General features: G+C 37.4%; 1 protein-coding gene across 1 annotated transcript in view; it reads right to left on the reverse strand.

Moving 5' to 3' along the window:
* LOC150078195 (cyclin-dependent kinase 17-like) overlaps positions 1 to 21,226 on the reverse strand; it is a 251,117-nt gene that overhangs the window by 41,040 nt on the left and 188,851 nt on the right. Inside the window, exon 14 of the mRNA XM_090385304.1 lies at positions 9,475 to 9,565. Coding sequence (XP_090241430.1) covers positions 9,475 to 9,565 — 91 coding nt within the window. The remainder of the gene's footprint in view (positions 1 to 9,474; positions 9,566 to 21,226) is intronic.

Raw genomic sequence — 21,226 nt, forward strand, 5'->3', positions numbered from 1 at the left:
GAGTATTTTGCATCTACATTCACACATGAAGAGGCCTGCAAGAAGTGCAGGCCAGAAGCTTATCAAACTCTGGCAGGGAGCTAAATGATTTTGTAATAATTGAGAGCAAAGTGGAGAATAAATTGTTGAAATTGAATATACGAAAGGCACCTGAGGTGGATGGGATCTATCCAGTTATATTAAAGGTAGCAGCAATGGAAGTAAGCAAACCCTTAGCCATAATTATGAAAGCTTCCTTGGACTCAGGAGAGGTCCCCATGGACTGGAGATGTGCAAATGTGTCCCCAATTCACAAAGGAGGATCAAAGGGTGACAGAGATAATTACAGACCTGTTAGTCTAATTTTTGTTCCAGGAAAAATAATGGAGTTACTGGTTAAGGAATGCAGTATTTACCAATGCAGGATGATCTAGACAAGACTGCAATTATAGTTCAGACACAGCATAGGTTTGTTAAAGGAAGTCTTGTCTGATAAATTTGATTGGATACTATGATGTGGTCACAAAGGAACTGGATGCAAAGAATAATTTTGATATCATATGCTTGGATTTTAGGAAAGCCTTCGATACTGTGGCACATGGAAGACTACTGTACAAATTGGAGCAGTATGGTATTAAGGGCAAGTTGCTATAATGGATAAAAGGATGGTTGAGTGGAAGACATGGGTCTTCCACTCAACCATCCAACCTTCCAATGGAAAACTAGAGAAGAGCAGCAAAAAAAAAAAAAAAAAATTGAGGCTGGAGAAAATAAGAAATGAACAGATTCAATGAACAGATTCAGTGAAAACTGATATAATCCAGGTAATTGATATTACCTGGATTATATCAGTGATTATATGTGATACTGGAAGAATGGAGAAGGATAGAACACTAATGAACACTACTCTTTATGGACTAATGTTATTAGTGGAGTCCCCCAGGGTTCGGTGTTGGGCCCATTGTTGTTTTCAGTATTTATCAATGATATTGCTGAAGGTATATCAGGGTTAATGTTTAAGTTTGCAGATGATACGAAGGTTGACAGGGTTGTTAATGAAGTAATGATAGTACGCTACTGCAACAAGATCTGGAAAAGTTGAGCAGATGGGCTGAGAGGTGGCAACTGAAGTTTAACATTGACATATATAAAGTATTGCTTATGGGTAGCAGTAACCCCAGAGTACCATATCAACTGGGTGGTACTACACTCAGGGTAGTGTAGAATGAAAAGGATCTGGGGGTAATTGTGGAGTCAGATATGAAGTTTTCTGAACAGTGCAAAAAAAAGGCTGCAAGAGTAGCTCATGGTGTCTTGTCAATGATATACGTGAATTTTGCTAGCAGCGATGAAGTGGTGATTGTCCCCTTATATAAGGCAATGGTCAGGCCACACCTTGATTACTGTATACAGGTCTGGAGGCTTCATTTTAGGAAGGATGTAGAGCTGCTGGAACAAGCACAGAGAAGGGCAACAAGATTGGTGAGTACAACAAAAGGTACCAAGAAAGACTTAAGTTCTGCAAATTGCAGCTTCTGGAGACTAGGCACCTGCGAGGTGATCTAATTGAGGTGTATAAGGCCTTGAATGGATTGAGCAAGCTCAATGCTAATGGGATTCTTCCTCTTGCTCAGATTACTCACCTGAGGGGGCATAAATTCACATTAAGGAAAGACAATTGTAGAATAGATGTGTGGAAATTTGCCTTTAGCCAGCAGAGGTTGATAGTTGTGTTTGGCTGATGGTATATATGCTTGCTTATATAGCATTATCTGCTGTATGTCACCAACTCTTTTTAAGATTTATATCCATATATGTCTAAGAGAATTGTCCAAAAAATTCAACAATATGGGTATACCCATTGAGAACAATGTTATACATATTCAACTTACTATTCATTGATGATTAGGTAGTGATAGCACAAGGTGGAATGCACAAAATGTATGTGCAGGAAATTGGTGGAGACACATAGAGGATGGGGATTAAAGATAAATTATGATAAGACAGAAGGATATAAACTTAAAACAGTGCATAACTCTAAATACTTGGGATGGATAATACAGGCTGATGGATCATCCAAACTGGAGGTTGGGAAGAGAATTGGTGATAGAAGAAAGGTGATAGGTATGCTGAATGCAATCCTGTGGAGTAGGAATATACTCAGTAAGACAAAAAGACTTATCTACCAAACAATAGTACAAAGCATAATTCTCTACGGTGGAGAAACATGGACAGTGCATAAAAGACAACAGGGGAAATTGCTTCCAATAAAAAACTGGAGAAGAGCAGCAAAAAAAAAAAAAAAAAAAAAAAAAGGAGGCTGGAGAAAATAAGAAATGAACAGATTCAATGAATGATGGAAGTGAAAACTGATATAATCTAGGTAATTGAAACAAAAAAAGGTGATGTGGTACGGACATACTGGAAGAATGGAGAAGGATAGACTTCCAAAAGTGATTATGAACTGAGTGGCACCAGGAAGGCCAAGGGAGGTGTGGATGGATGGAGTCCGAAGAGGCATGGAAAGATGAGGACTAAGAGAGGAACATACAGAAAACAGAGAACTGCAGCAATAAAGGAACAATAGAAGTTTTTTTATGGTGAGGAAACCCATTGCATAATGAAAAATTCCTAATGAAGATATAAATATTCTTTCATGACATAATATCACTATCTTCCAATACAACCACTTCCGTTTCTAGAATTATTCTATCCTGTTCCTCAAACCCTGTATTATTTTCATCATCTCAATCTTCTGCTTTTTTTCCCCGAATGTAAAATATATTCAACCTCCTTCCTAGGGCATCAGAGAGCTCAGAACTTCTTCCAGTCAAGAAATCAATATTCAAAATTTCCATACCACATTTCTCGATTAGCTTCTTTATCTTCACTCATCTAGTCTGGTGAGGGAACACTTGCTATGAGAGGCATTCAATAAGTTATCTATCTTGACTCTAAATATGCTTGATGCATAAAAATGCACTGTATTATACTCTCATAAATGTCTAGCTGATTTGCACAGGTTCAGTTCAATGCAGTGAAACATAGAGAACAGAAGAAATTTAAAGTAGTCAATCCAAAGGAAAAATTGAAAATTTCACAAAAGTGAAGCATCAGACCATCATCACAGGTTTGACAGAAGGGACTGCATCAAATATTATTCATGAATGCCCCTTATGAATACCAGAAAACATTTTGGTCCCAGCCATTTAAACAGGGTAGAGGATCCATAATAGATGATATCTACTTGGAACAAATAATGCAATTGTCAACTCCAGACATGTGCCAAAAAATTGAAGATCTGTTTAGGCAGGATAGACATATTAAAGTGTTTACAATTGCCAGAGAATGCAACACTTCCAAGGGTTCAAGTACTAACCATCCTCCATGAATACTTGGCCATGTCAAAGGTAGGCCTCACTAGGTTTCAAAAATGTTCACACTTCTTCAAAAACAGTGCAGGTTTCAAATTTCAGAGGAAGAATTTTAACTGGTGTTAAAACATTGATTGATCATCACTGGGATCCATAAACAGGAATCCATGTAATGGAAACAGCACAGATTACCATCACCATTCTTTTGGGATATGGAAAGAATTCTTTTGATAGACTACAAACCACATATGAAAACAATCCCTGGACGTGCCCATGCTGTGGTCTCAAAAATTAAGAGGGTGCCATAAAGGAAGACAGAAAAGTAAAACTGGCACAAGGTGTCTTGCTTCCCTTATTCATGACAGTGCTCCTGTACACAAGCTCCATAAAGCAATTGCTGCTCTGACAGATTGCAGATTCTAGGAATTAAACCAACCACCATACAGCACAGATCTGGCCTCCATGATTATTTCCTCTTCAGAAATCTGAAGAAACACTTGCATGGACATCAATTTAAGTTATAATGATCTCAAGTTAGCAGCATATGGCTTTTTCAGAGATCAGAACAAAGACTTCATTTTCTAAGATATTTCCTCATCGCTCTCAAAATGGAGGACACATACTGAACTCAAGGGGATATGTGTATTGGGAAAAAAAAGGAGCTTTAGTTTCTTTATTACTAAGGTAGATAACTTTGTGAATGACCCATCAATGATTTTTGTCAAGTTCTTATAAATGGCTGCTCTCCTTTCATAAATCTTCTGAACTGATCAAGATTTGGGACTACTTTGGGACTTAAATTTTTTAATGTTTTGCTTGTTCTAGATCCTAATAAATATATACATCAAAAGTAATTACAATGTATTTTTTTTTTTTAAATGAATAGAATGAAGTTATACAATTCCATATGATAAACATCTTCAATTAAGATCCTGTTTGCTTCAATAAAGACAGCATCTGATTTAAGAGATTTGATCTGAATAAGAAATTGATTCAAATATTAATAGCAATGATAATTATTTTTCCATCAATAATAAGGGAACAAGTGGGGGGGGAGTAAAAGTTTAAAATCTGAGAGCTCCATTCCAAATGGTGATGCACTATACACTGCATCAGCAGTTGAACTTGCAAGAGCAAGATCTAAGTATAAGGTACAATACTCTGAATTGTTCAAACATTTTTCTTGAAAATGGCTCACTAATCAGAAGCTAAACGAAAGCGACCTTTCAATTTAGCAAAAGATCAAATAATTTTGGGGATGAAAGGGATTGTATACCATTCTTGTGTGTGTGTGTGTGTGTGTGAGAGAGAGAGAGAGAGAGAGAGAGAGAGAGAGAGAGAGAGAGAGAGAGAGAGAGAGAGAGAGAGAGAGAGATGAAATCTTTTGATTGCTTTATCCTATGCCAGTGGTTCTCAACTGTGAAGCAAAAAGATATTTCAAGTAAGGTTCAGTGTGGTACTGCATCTTATTTTACTGCTGTAATACTTATTTTTATTTGCATGACAACTTAAAATGCAATTCTCACCTGATGGCTATATTAAAATCTTGGTTATCTAACATGTAAAGAACTAACAGTTTGAAGAATTCCAATGCTTTCTCTCAGAAATACAGGCACAACTTGCTTAATGACAGTTTCCTTAACTATATTTCATTATAATGACAACTAAAAATTCCACTGGGAACCTGGTTGCAAAACCATAACATCTTATGCCAAACTGTACTTGTATTCTTCTTTAACAAACTATGAAACTCAGGTTAGTAAATACATGCATGTTCAGACATACACATAATAAAAAATACTACAGAACACTGCCTTTTGAAGTTAAAGCTGCATCACTTAACATATCTTAGAAGTTAATTCGTCTAAGAATTGCAGCAGACCTTGCTGCTGTTTAAGTTTTGTTTCTATCAGTACCAGAATAAAATGTGAATTGCCACCTAGGACACTCAAGAATAATAAATGCAGTCAGAGCTCTTAATAGCAACCCCCCCCCCCTTTTTAAATCACAGCATTTTGTAATGACCATGTTATAGGTTCTCAGCTGATTTCCCATAAACTTAATGCTATTTAGTTGTAGTACATTTTAAATGAATTAGTAGTAAATTGTAAATGAAATAATAAATATTATATTGTACTGCAACAATCATGAACTGCTAATTAAGTAGTTTTTTTTTTTTTTTTTTTTTACAATAATCTTACATACAACACTCCAACTGCTTTTTTACCCAACCTTCAGGCATCAATCTTGCGACTGAGCTCTCTAAGTGTTTTAAGTTAAAATCTGTAATATCGATATAAGCCTACTACAGTCAGTTCTGCTGTAACAAGCAATTTGGCAACGCGACTGACATATTAGGGAATAATGCAGGTATAACACGATTGTCTGCGAGAAACATAAGGTGAATGCAAAACCTGGCACCAAGCTGAAAGTGGTGACCTGTGCAGCAATGTTCACAAAGCTTAAAAAATGTCAAATGTGTGAGAGCTATATTTTCCATTTATTGTAGTTGTATCGGTCAGAGACACCTGTCATTCACTGTATTTACAAGATATTGTAGGCCGACTCATGTTTTCAGGCGCTCACATTTTTCAGTTCGAACAGAAATTTCGGTGAGGCGTAAGCAGAGGAGCACATTTCTGGAGGTTATTACCATAAAACAATAAAAACAATTTGCAGTTCCTGGTTTATTAAGCTTTTCTGTTAGAGCAATCTAATTATAAACGAGTAGTAAATTCGAACTTATTGCATTTGCAATAATACCAATAGCTGGAATTCTGTGAGATTTTACTTTATTATGGTGAAATGTGGTTTCCCTTCCATGAAATCTTCAATCTTATTAAAAAAAAAAAAAAAAAATTTTCAGAATTTTCTCTTCATTCCTATTTTTAAAACTTCTTTTAATGCGCAAAATTGTTACCTGTGTATCTCACTTGTGCAATTTGTACGTGTCACATTCCTCGTTATTGATTGCTTATCTTTTTTACTGTTTTAAATTTTACAATAAAAAAAAGATGTCAGTGAATAGAAATATTAATTAGTATGTATATATTACAGTGTTATATTTACTGTAATATTATTAGAAATTTAAGATGTTTAAACCTGTGTTAGCAATTTTATTGGGTTTCTAACTTTTTAGTGTTTTACTTACCACACTGATTTTTTTTTTTTTTGAGTGCTTGCCCCATATCCCTATTTTTCCCATAAGCCCCGTTGTTTTTAATGCATGAATGCCATAATGCGGAGATTTTTAGGTTTGGTTTGGTTTGGTTTTTTTTTTTAGGAGCATTAGTAACTAAGGCCATATTACTCCGGGATATGCGGTGGTCATTCCCTGACCTTTCTGCATCCTCCGTATTTGGTGGTGACGGGCTTGAACGCCAGTCTAATCAAGAAGCGTGTGCTACGCGCTGCTGCTCCTTCCCACCTGGCTACGGAGGCACTGAGATTTTTAGGAACACATGTACCATGTCATAGCAAAACTGACTGTATTGATGATATATCTGCCTTCTGCCCATGTGTTTACATGTATCAACAAGCTCCTAAACTGGCAAAGTGCTCAATCACTCTCTAACTGTACATTAATTCTTCAAGGTTTTTCCATTTGTGAAAATTAAATGTGATTTCTAATTGCTTTAGCCTTTTCTTCCATCTCTTTTTGTGCTTCAATTTCATTAGTTTTTCCCATCCTTTCTGCTTTTTTTGTTTAAAATTCCTATCAATATCTTGTTTTTCCTTCTCCAAACTTTTCAAATATCAATGGTATTCTTCTTTTAACATTTTGGATCAGTCTTTTGTTACTATGATTGGCCAACACCCCCCTCCATAGGGGGAAGACCAAACAAAAATTTCCCCATTCCACTCCTTCAACAGCAATTAACACAGGAAATAAATTTCCTCTTCCTCTAACAACTGAATCAGCCAAAATTACAACCTTCTGTGAGTCAGCTCACCGGGGCACCTCCTGCCCTGGTGAGCTGACCCTATAGGCATCAATGTTGTGGTGGATCCTGAGGGTCAAGCCAATATTTAAAAGTGCTGTACCATGGTTACTCCATGAATTCCATCCCCCACACTGTTACTTTGGAATGTTGCTTTAGTTCTCCACTAATTCCTGTTAATTGTGTCATAACCAGTAATGGCTGCTGTTATTTTTATTATTTTTTATTTTTTGTGATAAAACAACTAAGGCTATGAAGCATGACTGTACTGTGCTTGTGAAATTGTGCATGCTATCAATTAGGCTGATTTTGATGGATGAAATTTAGTTGGGGGAATGGCATATAACCCTCACTCAAGGCCAACTTCCTTGACCATGGTGTGAAAAAGAAGCCTACTGAAATTGTCTGTCTTAATGGGATTTGAATCTGGGACTCTTACCAAGAGAGGCTTAAGTTCTGCAAATTGCAGCGGCTGGAGACTAGGCACCTGCGAGGTGATCTGATTGAGGTGTATAAGGCCTTGAATGGGTTGATCATGCTGAATTCTGATGGGATCCTTCCACTGCTCAGATTACGAACCTAAGGGGGTATAAATTCAAATTGAGGAAAGACAGTTGTAGAATAGATGTGTGGAAATTTGCCTTTAGCCAGCGGGTGGTTAATTGCTGGAACAAACGTCCATCTGTCGTTATGGAAGTTGATAGCTAAAATAAATTCAAGGAGGAACTGGACAAACATTTAGAGACTGGTTGTGTGAATTTTTTTTTGGCTGATGCTACATAAGCTCATACCTTGCTTTCTTGTATCACACGCCTCTATTACTATTACTTTTTCACACTGTGTGGAAGAGAAGCAATTATAATCAGTGTACCTACCTGCGATGGTGAATGGCTGTTGTTTGTTAAAAAAAAAGATGCCCCTAATATTTGAAATGGCTTCATCTCCCAATATTCTTTACGGTTTTGCTAGTTCTCCAGCTATCCTAATATAATTTCAACAAGCTCTAAGTTTCTGCCTATAGTATGAGTTCCATGGTTTTGCATGTAGTTCTATTTTCAAAATTTTCTGTGCAGTAGGGTAGGCCAGTACAGGTGTTCTGATTTTTTTAGGACTTTGTGAAAAAGTATTTAGTACCACCTTAACGTTCTCACCAACACGAAAGTGGATTGTCCTTCACTGCACTTTCTACTTAAGGCATGTGGACTGATTCAAAAAATCTGGATCTGGGGGGGGGGAGAGAGAGAGAGAGAGAGAGAGAGAGAGAGAGAGAGAGAGAGAGAGAGAGAGAGAGAGAGAGAGAGAGAGAGAGAGAGAGAGAGATTCCACTGTAATCAGTTTTTGGTAGCAACTTTTAATAATTTTAGAATTCAATGTTGCACTCTTTCCTCATTTACTCACCGTTATCTTTGAAACAGCTTTTAATGATCACCACATTTCATATCTGGCTTCAATTTTTACTTTATTGATAATACTCAGTTGCCAGCCATTACTTTTATAAAACAAAACAAACTGCAATGCAGGTTACTAAAGGTATCAAATTCCCCAATAAACATAATTTGAATATATATTCTATACTTTGCAATATTTTATCTTAAAATAAGTAGAGACTTTTCAATCATAACCACTGTGGTGTGCATACACATGTGCACACAGTGAATATGATACACTGACCAGAATTTGAGAAACAATATGTTGTCACATAGATGCAGTCTTTGCAGGCTAATGTGCATGTTGTGCAAGCTTGAAATAACTCATAGGAAACAGCTCTATTTCTTTTGCCTGAGATAAGTTAACTAATGAACTTGCTTGAATATAAGCCTCACCCCAAAAATAAGTGGTCTTGAAATAAAAAAAAATATTTCATGCACTTAAATCTTTTTTGATACAATAATATATACATGCATGCAACACTAATCACTCTTTCACTTCAAGGTCATACTAATTATGAAACCTATAAATGTAGAATATTGATTCAGTATAGAATACATGAAAAATAAACCATCACAACACAATATTGTGTATCATTCAAAATTCTGCACACATCATTCACAACTCACAGTAAGCAAGTTTTTTATTGCTTCATGTGTTAATATATATTACTTAAGACATGTGGACTGAATCAAAAGAATATATCTGTTCATTTAGTTATGTGTGACTATTAAGTTCAGTAAGTTACTTACTGTCAGGTAATTTGTGGACATTTGGACCCAGACTATTGAAATAGGGATGTTTTGTGGCATCTCCAGCATTTATTCTTTGTTCAGGATCATACTGAAATAAAGAAAGTGAACATCAGTTCACAGGAAAAAAAAAAAAAAAAAAAAAAAAAAGTGTGCCACTTTAATCTTTTCTTTCTATTTTTGCTATTAAGATAATCAACAATTATATCCATTTATTCTGATTACAATTAAACATTACAGAAAGTTGACAATTTTATCTGTCAACTTCCATGCAAATCAAGCAGGTTTAATAAACTTTTAAGTGTAGCACTAGAGCCATGCTTCATCATACATCCAATGCCGACCGGGCTAGCCAGGTAGGTAAAGTGCCTGCCTGGCAACCCAAAGGTCGCGGGTTCGATTCCCGCCGTGGGCTTGGATCACAGTAAAATGCAAAAAAACTTTGGGAGGTGCATTATGGCCATAGAAGCTGATGCGCCAACAACTAACAAGGGGGGAAAAATACATCCAACAGCAAGGTAAGCCACATTGTGATCGGCTGCATGACCATTAATGCCAATTAATTACAGCATATCAGGTTTCAACTATCATTCCAACAGAACCAGCATGTTGTTATACAGTTTTTTGGGTGCATAGGAATATCTACTATAATGGTTAGATATATAAAAAGAGAGAGACTGATGAGGAATGCTAAAATCTATCCATAGGAAAAAGTTTAGTGCCTCTGTAAAGATTGGCAACTAGACATCTTGTAGGATCTGACAGGTGCATAAGGTTCTGAAGAGAGTCAGTAAAATAAATGTGAAAGGTATTAACTCACTGGTGTGCAACACAAGGAGCAGGAGAACAATTATTACACGGTAGGAGTGGAATCTTATAGAGTAACAGTAGACCTCATGAAGTCTACCACTGGAGAGCATGTGGTAGATAACTGGAATAAATTAAATTACTTTTCAAGATGGAGCAGAGAGTCGGAAAATAATCAAGGTGAAACTGGATAGGCACTTTTTGGCATTGGAAATAATGTCAGAAAGTACCCACTGCTTTTCTGATTCTGGATAAATCTGCTTCCTTGCATCTTTTAGCCAATACAATACTAACTACTGGAAATCGAGGGCAATTTATGTTGTTGTTTGTTATTTGGTTTTTAGGAGCATTAGCAACTAAGGCCATATTGCTCACGGGATATGCAGAAGTCCGCATATCCCGTGAGCAATATGGGCTCGAACCCTGGTCTAATCAAGAAGTGTGTGCTACGCACTGATGCTCCTGCCCATCTGGCTACGGAGGTGCCAGCAATTTACGAGTTTCCAAAACGATACCTTGCAAAACAATGTGAGTGGCGATGAACTTTATGTCACTACCTTCAGCCAGAGTAATCCAGCATGCAGGGAAAATGTTTGCATTTCATAGGAGTGGGAAGAATTCATGGCAAAAATTCAGACTAGATTTGTAGATGACATTTTTCTGATGTGGAGTCATGGTAGGATGCAACTGTATACATTCTATTCCCAATAAAAAATATACACAACATTCACTTCTCCCTTGAATTGAAAGCAAACATGCACACACTTGTACAGATAACTACATAATACAGATAAGAGTGACATTCATATCTGTACTGTGTGTGCGTGAGCGCATGTGTGTGTGTGTGTGTGTGTGTGTGTGTTAGCCAATTTACATGTTGTATATGCTGAACAACCCATAATTACTCATGGGGGTAGACTCTCTGCTCCGCCAACTAAGATCAGTTAATTACAGCCTCAATTGAGGACTTTTGAAATTCCTCCAGTATCAACAATTGGGAGTCAAATCCAAACCTCTTCAAATGAACAGCAAACAGCAATGCATGGTCTTATGTGGCAGTATAGTAGTTTTGCCACTTTGGATAGGCCTGGGTTCAATTCCCATCTACAATTGGAGGAATTTCTGAAGTCCTGTTCAATCAAAGCTGTAGTTCGTCAATCTTAGGCTGAGGAAGTAGATTAGTAGAGGAAGTAGTAGACCAATTAACATGTAGTCCACAACACGCTAATTGGTCCATGAACACACACACAAACATAATATGCAGTGACAAGATATAGCTGAAGTCAATGATGTGCCTAAAACCCAAAACCACCACAATGCTCATTAACTCTTTTTGGGAAACAGGCGTCTAAGGAAAATACTGAAAAGTGCTTTGCCTTTCCCCTGGCCATTTGGGACATAGTGCACAGTACTGATTGACAACAAGTATGAATGATTTTTTTGTCTGATTATGCAATGTAGCAAATGCTAAATTGCAAAATAAGAACAAACTGACTGTCCAAATAATAAAATGCACATATGGAAAAAGAAGAGTGACAGCTTTCCATTGCATTAAAGAAGGCCATCAATTCAACTTGGGACAACCCCAGCATTTTACACATCAAGCACCAGACTCCAAAATCAACAACAGCAAGGGGAGGTTCCCACCCCAGCTCTTTCTTTTTCAAAAGATCTGGTGCCTAGTCCTGAAGTTTGCCACTTCCAAGCAGAGTATAAATATCCATTCTGCTTGGTTGCTCATAGTCAATATAAGCATACTTTGCATCATGACATCATCTGTCAGCTTCCAAAAGTCCAAATATTGTGACCCACAATGCAGCAGCCAACATGGTAGACCATCTAACCAAGTCACATTTCCAGTTCCCTCAACCCTATTACAGCTAAAGTCACATAGGTCTGTTCTTCTTAACAGGGTATTGTTTTTTTTTTTTTTTTTTTAGCTATGCTTTAGGTCAATCCAATCGAGATGCTTCTACTGACACAGTTGAAGAACTAAAAGATACCTCAAAACATGGGGCTTCTCAAAATTCAATCATAAATTTTTACCTTTGTTCCTATTATTTTTACTCATGTTGTGTATCAAAATTCTAAATTACAACCTTGTTTATATTTATAACTAAGCAATAGCAATTATAGGCAGTTAACTAAGTTATAATACCCATTTTCTGAAAACAGTGCAATGTTTTCTTTCCTATAGGTTTCTTTCTTCAAATTTTTCTATTATCTTTGTAAGCATAATAGTAATTTCCCCAATGATCCAACCATTATTAGTCTTTCTTTGCCAGTGGTTTTTACTGCTATTTCTAAAACATTAAAGAAATTTTTTATGTGTGAGTATTTTTTATTTATTTTTTTTTTTTGTGTGCTTGAATTGAATAATATGCACAGGCAAAGTTCACTACCCAACTTTATCTTAAATTTTGCCCATGTAATGATAATGCTTCTACCACCCCAACTTTCCCACACTATAAATTAACCAGAGAAATTTAGTTTATATAGTAACACTTCCCTTATCAGACACTTCCTTCTAGCAGATATTTCTCAGATGTATTAGCAGGACATGCTACTTCCCATTAATAAATCCTTTCAAAACTGTCAAGTTGCACAAAGTTGTAGATTAGGAGACAATGCTGCCTAAAATTACTTAGACTGATCCTGCAAAGGATCAGTATTTTTAAGTAATTTTATTGTCCACTAATTTACTAGCAGATGATGCAGTAAAGAGGCAAGATGCTCTTGGAATCTGATTTTACATGAGCTCAACTGAAATTACTTAGACTTACTAATTATTTTCTTTGCTTATTCTGAGGGTAAATGATACTGCTGTACTGCATTTCATTTTCCCGTCTGTTCTTGGCTAAAATGAGTAAAAATTGGCGTTGTCCTGCCCGTTGCAGAAAGAGGATTTAATGCTATAAAAGAAATTAACTAAGTGTAAGAGCTGTATCAAAAAAAAATAAGAGTTGAGCTGAGAAATTTAAATGTTGATAAGACAAGTCTCAGGACATAATAAAAAGAGAACAATCTTTTAAAATTTGCCTTAACAGTAAGTTGCCCAAGTACTGCACTACTTTAAAATATATAGCACTCCTAAAAGGCTAATCTGTTATTTATTTAAAAGTTCATCAACAACAATGTAATTTACCTTTTTACAATGCCATTTGTTTGAAATAGTGTGATAACAGTGCAAATTGCAAAGGCAAAGTTCATTCTGCTGTGGGTATTATGACCATTTCATTACATATGCAACTCGAGGGCATCATACATCTTCTACCATACATAATCTTGAGTGCAACACCGATTTGCCCAATCGGTTAATTTTGGTTTGGAAAAGGAGATTATTTATCTACTGACAATAATCTGTGTGAAGCACATTTCATGGAATTAAGAAAGAAGCAGTACATTAATGGTTTCCGAGGATCAGCCCAAAACTATAAAAGTTGTCTTCAACACCATGATGACATTAGACTAAAGCTATTCAATCTAAAATTTGATTATTTTTCATTAAATAATGCAATCAGGAAAATTTATTTACTCATTTTTGTGATATGTTTATACTACTTGTAAAATATATTGTCCTGCCCATTCCATTAGCCTGATGCTTCTCAGTAACGGACATCATAGTGTACACCATTCATGTCAATCACTGGGAAGTTCACAGTTATATTATTTAGCTGCAGCCCCCCTATATTCATCCTTGGATTAAGAGAAAATCACCAAGGAATGGAGAAGTGCAAATGTATCCCCAATTCACAAAGAAGGATCTAAGGGTGACATGAGTAATTACAGACCAGTTAAAATTGTTCCGGAGAAAATAATGGAGTCACTAGTTAAAGATGCATCGCAGGATCATCTAGACAAGACTGCAGCAATACAGACACAGCATGGGTTTATTAAAATTTGATTATTTTTCATTAAATAATGCAATCAGGAAAATTTATTTACTCATTTTTGTAATGATAAGGTCTTATACTTGAGGTGTATAAGGTGTCAAGACCTTATACTTGAGGTGTATAAGGTCTTGAATGAGTTGAGCACACTGTATTCTGATGGGATTCTTCCGCTTGCTCAGAAGATAATATCCAATCAAATTTGTCAGTCTTGTCTGACAAATTTGATTGGATATTATGATGTGGTTACAAAGGAACTAGATGCAAAAAATAATTTTCATATATCATATATTTGGATTTGAAGCTTTTGACGCTGTTGCATATGGAAGATTACTGTACAAATTGGAGCACTATGGTATCAAGGATAAGCTGCTACAATGAATAAAAGAGTGGCTGAGTGGGAGAAGACAGAGCGGAAATCAATGGAAGCTGCTCTTCTTGGACTAATGTTATTAGTGGAGTCCCATAGGGTTTGGTGTTAGGTCAATGGTTGTTTTGTATATTTATCAATGATATTGATGAAGGTATATCAGGCTTAATGACCAAGTTTGCAGATGATACAAAGGTTGGCAGGGTTGTTAATAACAGTAATGGCAGTGTGCTACTGCAACAGGATCTAGAAAGTTTGGGCAGATGGGCTGAGAAGTGGCAACTGAAGTTTAACACTGACAAATGCAAAGTACTGCAATGGGTAGAAGTAACCCCAGAGAAATGTAACCAACTGTGTGGTAGAAAATGAAAAAGACCTGGGAGTGATTGTGCAGTTAGATATGAAGTTTTCTGAGCAATGCAGACAGGTGTCAGAGTAAGTCATGGGATATTGTTAATGCTATACAGGGATTTTGCTAGTTGGAAAAAGGAGGTGATCGTCCCTTTGTATAAGGCAATGGTCAGGCCACTCCTTGAGTGTACTGCGTACGGGTCTAGAGGCCATATTTTAGGAAGGATGTAGAGTTGCTTGAGTGTGTACAGAGAAGGACAACAAGATTGGAGATTGGAACGAAGGGGGTCCTCTTACCAAGAAAGGCTTAAGTTCTGCAAATCGCAACAGCTGGAGACTAGGCAGCTGTGAAGTGTCTGATTGAGGTGTATAAGGTCTTGAATGAGTTGAGCACACTGTATTCTGATGGGATTCTTCCGCTTGCTCAGATTATGAACCTGAGGGGGCATAAATTCAAATTGAGAAAAGACAGTTGTAGAATAGATGTGCAGAAATTTTCCTTTAGCCAGTGGGTGGTTAACTGCTGGAACAAGCTTCCATCTGTCGTTGTGGAAGTTGATAGCTTCAATAAATTCAAGGAGAAACTGGACAAACTTTTATAGGGAATGGTTGTGTGAAATTGTTTTTATTGTTTTTGGCTGATACTACATAAGCTCATATGCTTGCTTTCTTGCATCACATGCTTTTATTACTATTATTGTCAGTTTCAGTGTTACCTGCTAATTTCATAAAATAAATCTAGTTACCCTAATTCCACTTGTTCACCATTTAAGCTTCTAGCACTGATACCTCGGACAGTTATTAGCATTAGTAGAGGCATTTGATGCAAGAAAGCAAGCTTATGCAGCACCAGCCAAAAAAAAAAAAAAAATAAATAAATAAATAAATAAAAATAACCACTTCCACTTCACCCCTCTGTTCGTTCGAAATACCTGTCCAGCTGAGCCTTAAACTTATTTAGGCTATCAACTTCCACGACAAGGGATGGAAGTCTATTCCACCAACCAACTACCCACTGGCTAAAGGCAAATTTCCTCACATCTATCCTACATCTGTCTTTTCTCAATTTGAATTTATGCCCTCTCAGGTGATTATTCTGAGCAAGAGGAAGAATCCCATCAGCATTGAGCATGCTCAAACCATTCAAGGCTTTATACACCTCTATCAGATCACCTCGCTGGTGCCTAGTCCCCAGACACTGTAATTTGCAAAACTTAAGCGTTTCTTCCATTCACTAATCTTGTTGCCCTTCTCTGTACTCGTTCCAGCATCTCTACATCCGTCTTGAAATGAGGCCTCCAGACCGGTATACAGTACTCTAGGTGTGGCCTGACCATTGCCTTATACAAGGGAATAATCACCTCCTTATCCCTGCTAGAAAAATTCCTATATATCATCGACAATACACCATGAGCTACTCTTGCAGCCCGTCTGCACTGCTCAGAAAACTTCATACCTGCCTGTACAACCACCCCCAGGTCCCTTTCATTCTCTACCACTGTCAGTGTAGTACCAGAGTTGATACGTTGATCTGGGGTTGCTGCTTCCCATATGTAGTACTTTACATTTGTCAATGTTAAACTTCATTTGCCACCACTCAGCCCATCTGCTCAACCTTTCCAGATCCTGTTGCAGTAGCATAGTGTCAGTAGTGTCCTTGACAATGCTGCCAACCTTCGTATCGTCTGCAAACTTGGACATTAAGCTGGATATACCATCATCAATATCATTTATAAATACAGAAAACAATAATGGACCCAATACTGAATCCTGAGGGACTCCACTAATAACATTAGTCCACGATGAGTAGTGTCCATTGATTACCACTCTCTGTCTTCTCCCCCTCAACCACCCCTTTATCCCTAGCAGCAATTTGCCTCCAATGCCACACTGCTCCAATTTGTGCAGCAGTCTTCCATGTGCAACAGTATCAAAAGCCTTTCTAAGATCCAAGTATATAATATCAAAGTTATTCCCTACATCCAGTTCTTTTGTGACTGCATCATAGTATCCAATTAAATTGGTCAGGCAAGACTTCCCCTTAACAAAACCATGCTGTGTCCGAGCTATAACTGAAGTCTTGTCTAGATGATCCTGCAGTGCTCCTTTAACCAGTGCCTCCATTAATTTTCCAGGAACAGAAGTTAAACTAACAGGTCTATAATTACTTGTGTCGTCCTTTGTTCCTCCTTTGTGAATTGGGGTCACATTTGCACATCTCCAGTCCATGGGTACTTCACCTGAGTCCAAGGTAAAAAAAAAAAAGGTAAAGTGCAGCCATTATCAACCCACTGCAGGGTGGAAGCCTCCTCAACAATTCATGGTGAGGGAAATGGACCATAATCTGCCACGCTGGCCCAGTGCGGGTTGGCAGATCGACCGTATTCAGCAGTCAGGGGCTTGAACCCCGGTCTATTCAAAGAGCGTGTGCTACTGCACTCCCGCTCCTGCCCACTCGGCTACGGAGTGGATTGAGTCCAAGGAAGCTCTCATAATTATGGCTAAGGGTTTGCTTACTTCCTTTGCTGCCTCCTTTAATATAACTGGATAGATCCCATCCACCACAGGTGCCTTTCTTGTATTTATCTTCAACAATTTCTCCTCCACTTTACTCTCAGTTATTACAAGATTCTCCAGCTTACTGACAGAGTTGAATACACCTCTGGCATTCCCCTCGCTGAATAACTCCTCATGTGTGAATGTCGATGCAAAATATTCATTCAGTTTGTTAGCTACCTGAGCAGGATCATCAAGAGTTGACCCATCGATATCAAATGGATCAATCTGATTCATCCCCTTCCTTCTAGAGTTTACATAAGTAAAGAACTCTTTGCTGTTTTTCTTTGCATCCCTTGCCAAAGATTTCTCGTAATCTGTCTTCGCCTGCCTAACCTCCTTTGTAACTTGGTTACAGATCAACTTGTATCTATCATAGGCTTCTGTGCCATGTGTTAATTTGTATGTATCCCATGCATTTTTCTTCTCTGCCATATGTCTCATTAGTTCATGTGACATCCACTTAGGCCTAAACCTTGAACAATATTTCTTAGTTGGTATGTAAAGCCTAGTAGCTTCCAAGATAAGTTCTTTGAATGCTTCCCATTTTGAATTTGCTGTTGGTAACATCATCAGTTGGTTCCACTGTATAGAATTTAAATACTGTCTCAGTCCATCGTAGTCACCTTTACAAAAGCAATAACTCTTCCCTTTACCCCTAATGGTAGTTACCTCTGAGTAAATCCCACTTCAGCACACTGTGATCACTGCCACCTAGTGGTTCATTTACCTGCAGTTTCTTAATGCATGAAGAATCACTACTGATAATCAAATCAAGAGTATTACTCCCTCTAGTTGCCTCCCGAACATGCTGATGTAGAAAACAATCATCCAATAAATCCACAAAAGCCTTGCTAGTGTGTGAGTGACCAGCCCCCAAATTCCAGTCAATATCTGGGAAATTAAAATCCCCCATTATAAGACTCTCTGATTTACTGGCCCACTATTTCCCCATACAGTTTCCTATTATACTCATCAGAGTCATTAGGCCTATAGCACACTCCTACTCTCAATTTTGATCTCCCAATGCTTATGTCACAACCAAACTGACTCTACACTGCACTGTCCAACAATGTCGACTGGCTTCACTTCCTTGGATTTTATGTATTTCTTAACTAATAGCATATCCCCTCCTCCCTTCCTATTCTGTCCATCCTTTCTGTAGACATTGTACTCCCCAAATTCCAGTTCTGCATTCCTTATATCTGTGTGACACCACGTCTCTGAAATCCCCACAATATCTGCCTTTGATGTTTTGAGCAATACCTCAAATTCATCAAATTTATTTACTAAACTCCTAGCATTGGTGTACATGCAAGTATACATGCACCTGTTCTTTTTCTTAGCTACCCTAACACATCCTATGTGTTTATTTGTACCCCAATGATTCCCAGCAGTCTCTGAAATATCCCGCATCTTATTTTCCAGGCTGCGGCTCATTCCAATAGAAGCAGTGCAAGAATCACTTTCACCTCTGCCAGTGGCTACTGTTAATCTATTAGTCCTTGTATCCCCCAATCTAGCAGTTTTCCGACCCACCTAACACTGCCTCGATAGCATCAGCAAACATTCTTGCACCCTTTCTATTTAAGTGTATCCCATCCCTGTAGAAGCAGTCTCTCCTGTTAACAAGTACAGACGAGGCTGAAAAAAAATTCTACCCCTTTAGCCTTGCACAATCTTTCCAGGGCCGAATTGATCGACAAAGTTATTTCAGTAATATGTTTAGTATTATATATATATTTGTTCTTTGACAGACATAGAAAGCATCCAAATGATATCCCTATCATTATGTCTATTTCTTTATTCTAGAGTCAGCGATGTGGGTGTTGTGACTACGACACTTGCCATGGGTGCAAGGGCAAAAAGTTGTTGTTGTTGCTTGGGTTTTATTGGCGCATTAGCGACTAAGGCTATAATGCGACAGCAAGGGCAAAAAGACTGAATGGCCCGAGTTCATATGATATCATTATGTGAGTAAGGGGCAGAGAGGGGAACATACTCCAAGTAACTGCCTCACTAAAAAAATGCCTGATCCCAGCTGTATAGTAAGACAGTAAACAGGTTTCGGCCTATAATTTATCCAATTTGACTTAGTTACACATTAATAATACATTTCCATTCATTTAATATCTTCCTACTAAAAGTTTATCCTATATAACCCCCCTCCGCTCCCGTCCCGTGAATTATTCGGGTTTTTCAGCATGCACAACAGACAAATCAGACTACAAACACATACTTCCACAGATATATCAAAAATTGACTTTCACATTCATAACATAAATGAAGTTCTCACTTTCTCTCTCTCTTTTACTGGTCAATTTGAGGAGGAAAAAAAACCCTCATTGCTACCCGAAGTGGTTTTCACATTACAAAGTTGAATCTTATAACACAACAGCAATTTGTTATCTGCACTTGAAAATTTTTTTAAATCAATGATACTGTAGTAGGATTTCTGTAAAAATGATTGGATAATTGTTTTCTACATCAGCATGATAGAGGCAACAACAAAAAGCAATACTCCTGATCTCATTATCAGCAGCAACTCTTCATGCATTAAGAATCTGAAGATAATAGAACCACTATGTGGCAGTAATTAAAGCATTCATTCAAGTAATCATAGAAGCTACTAGCTTTTTATACCAATGAAGAAATACTGTTCAAGGCTTAGAATGAATGTCAGATGTGAACTAATGAAACCCATGGCAGAGAAGAAAAATGCACAAGATGCATATAAATTATCAAGTGATACAGAAGCCTATGATAGATATAAACTAGTCTGCAATCAAGTCACAAAGGAGGTTAGGCATATTATGAGAACTCTCTAGCAAAGGATGCCAAGAAAAACAGAAAAGACTTCTTTACTTATGCAAAAACTACAAAGAGGAGGATGAATCATTTTGGCTCAATTCATATCACTGGTTTAACCATTGATTATCCTGCTCAGGTTGCTGACAAACTCAATATGTACTTTGCATCTACATTCACACACAAGGAATTCTTTAGGGAAGAGGAGGCTAGATGTCTATCAAATACTAATGGGGAGCTAAATGATTTTATGATAACTGAAAGGAAAGTGGAAGAGAAATTGAATCATAAAAAAAAAAGCACCTGGCATGGATGGGATCTATCCAATTACATTAAGGGAGGCAGCAAAGGAGATAAGCAAACCCTTAGCCATAATTATAAGAGCATTTTTGAATTCAGGGAGAGGTCCCTATGGGCAAGAGATGTGCAAAAGTATCCATAATTTACAAAGGGCAATCAAAGGATGACTTGAAGTAGAGACCTGTTAGCCTAACTTCTGTTCCAGGAAAAATAATGGAGTCATTGGTTAAAGAAGTAATGCAGAACCATCTAGACAGGAATGCAATTATACTGCAGGCACAGAATGAATTTGTTAAGGAGGTGATCTTGTCTGACCAATCAAGGAAATGGATGCAAAAAATAATTTTGATATCATATACTTGGATTTCAGGAAAGCTCTTGATACTGTTGCACATAAAATACATATACAGTGCTGGGATTTAAGGAAAGCTTTTGACACTGTTGTCTAACCAATCAAGGAACTGGATGCAAAAAATAATTTTGTTATCATATACTTGATTTCAGGAAAGCTTTTGATATTGTTGCACATAAAGGACTGCTATGGATAAAGGTATGGTTGACTGGGAGAAGAAAGAGCGGTTATTAATAGACGCTGCTCTTCGTGGACCAATATTATTAGAGGAGCCCCCCAAGGTTCAGTGTTGGGCCCATTGTTATTTTCAATGTTTAT

The sequence above is a fragment of the Mastigoproctus giganteus genome, chromosome 11 (assembly GCF_048544385.1).
Source record: "Mastigoproctus giganteus isolate SK-2022 chromosome 11, ASM4854438v1, whole genome shotgun sequence".
In the NCBI taxonomy this organism is placed as follows: domain Eukaryota; kingdom Metazoa; phylum Arthropoda; class Arachnida; order Uropygi; family Thelyphonidae; genus Mastigoproctus; species Mastigoproctus giganteus.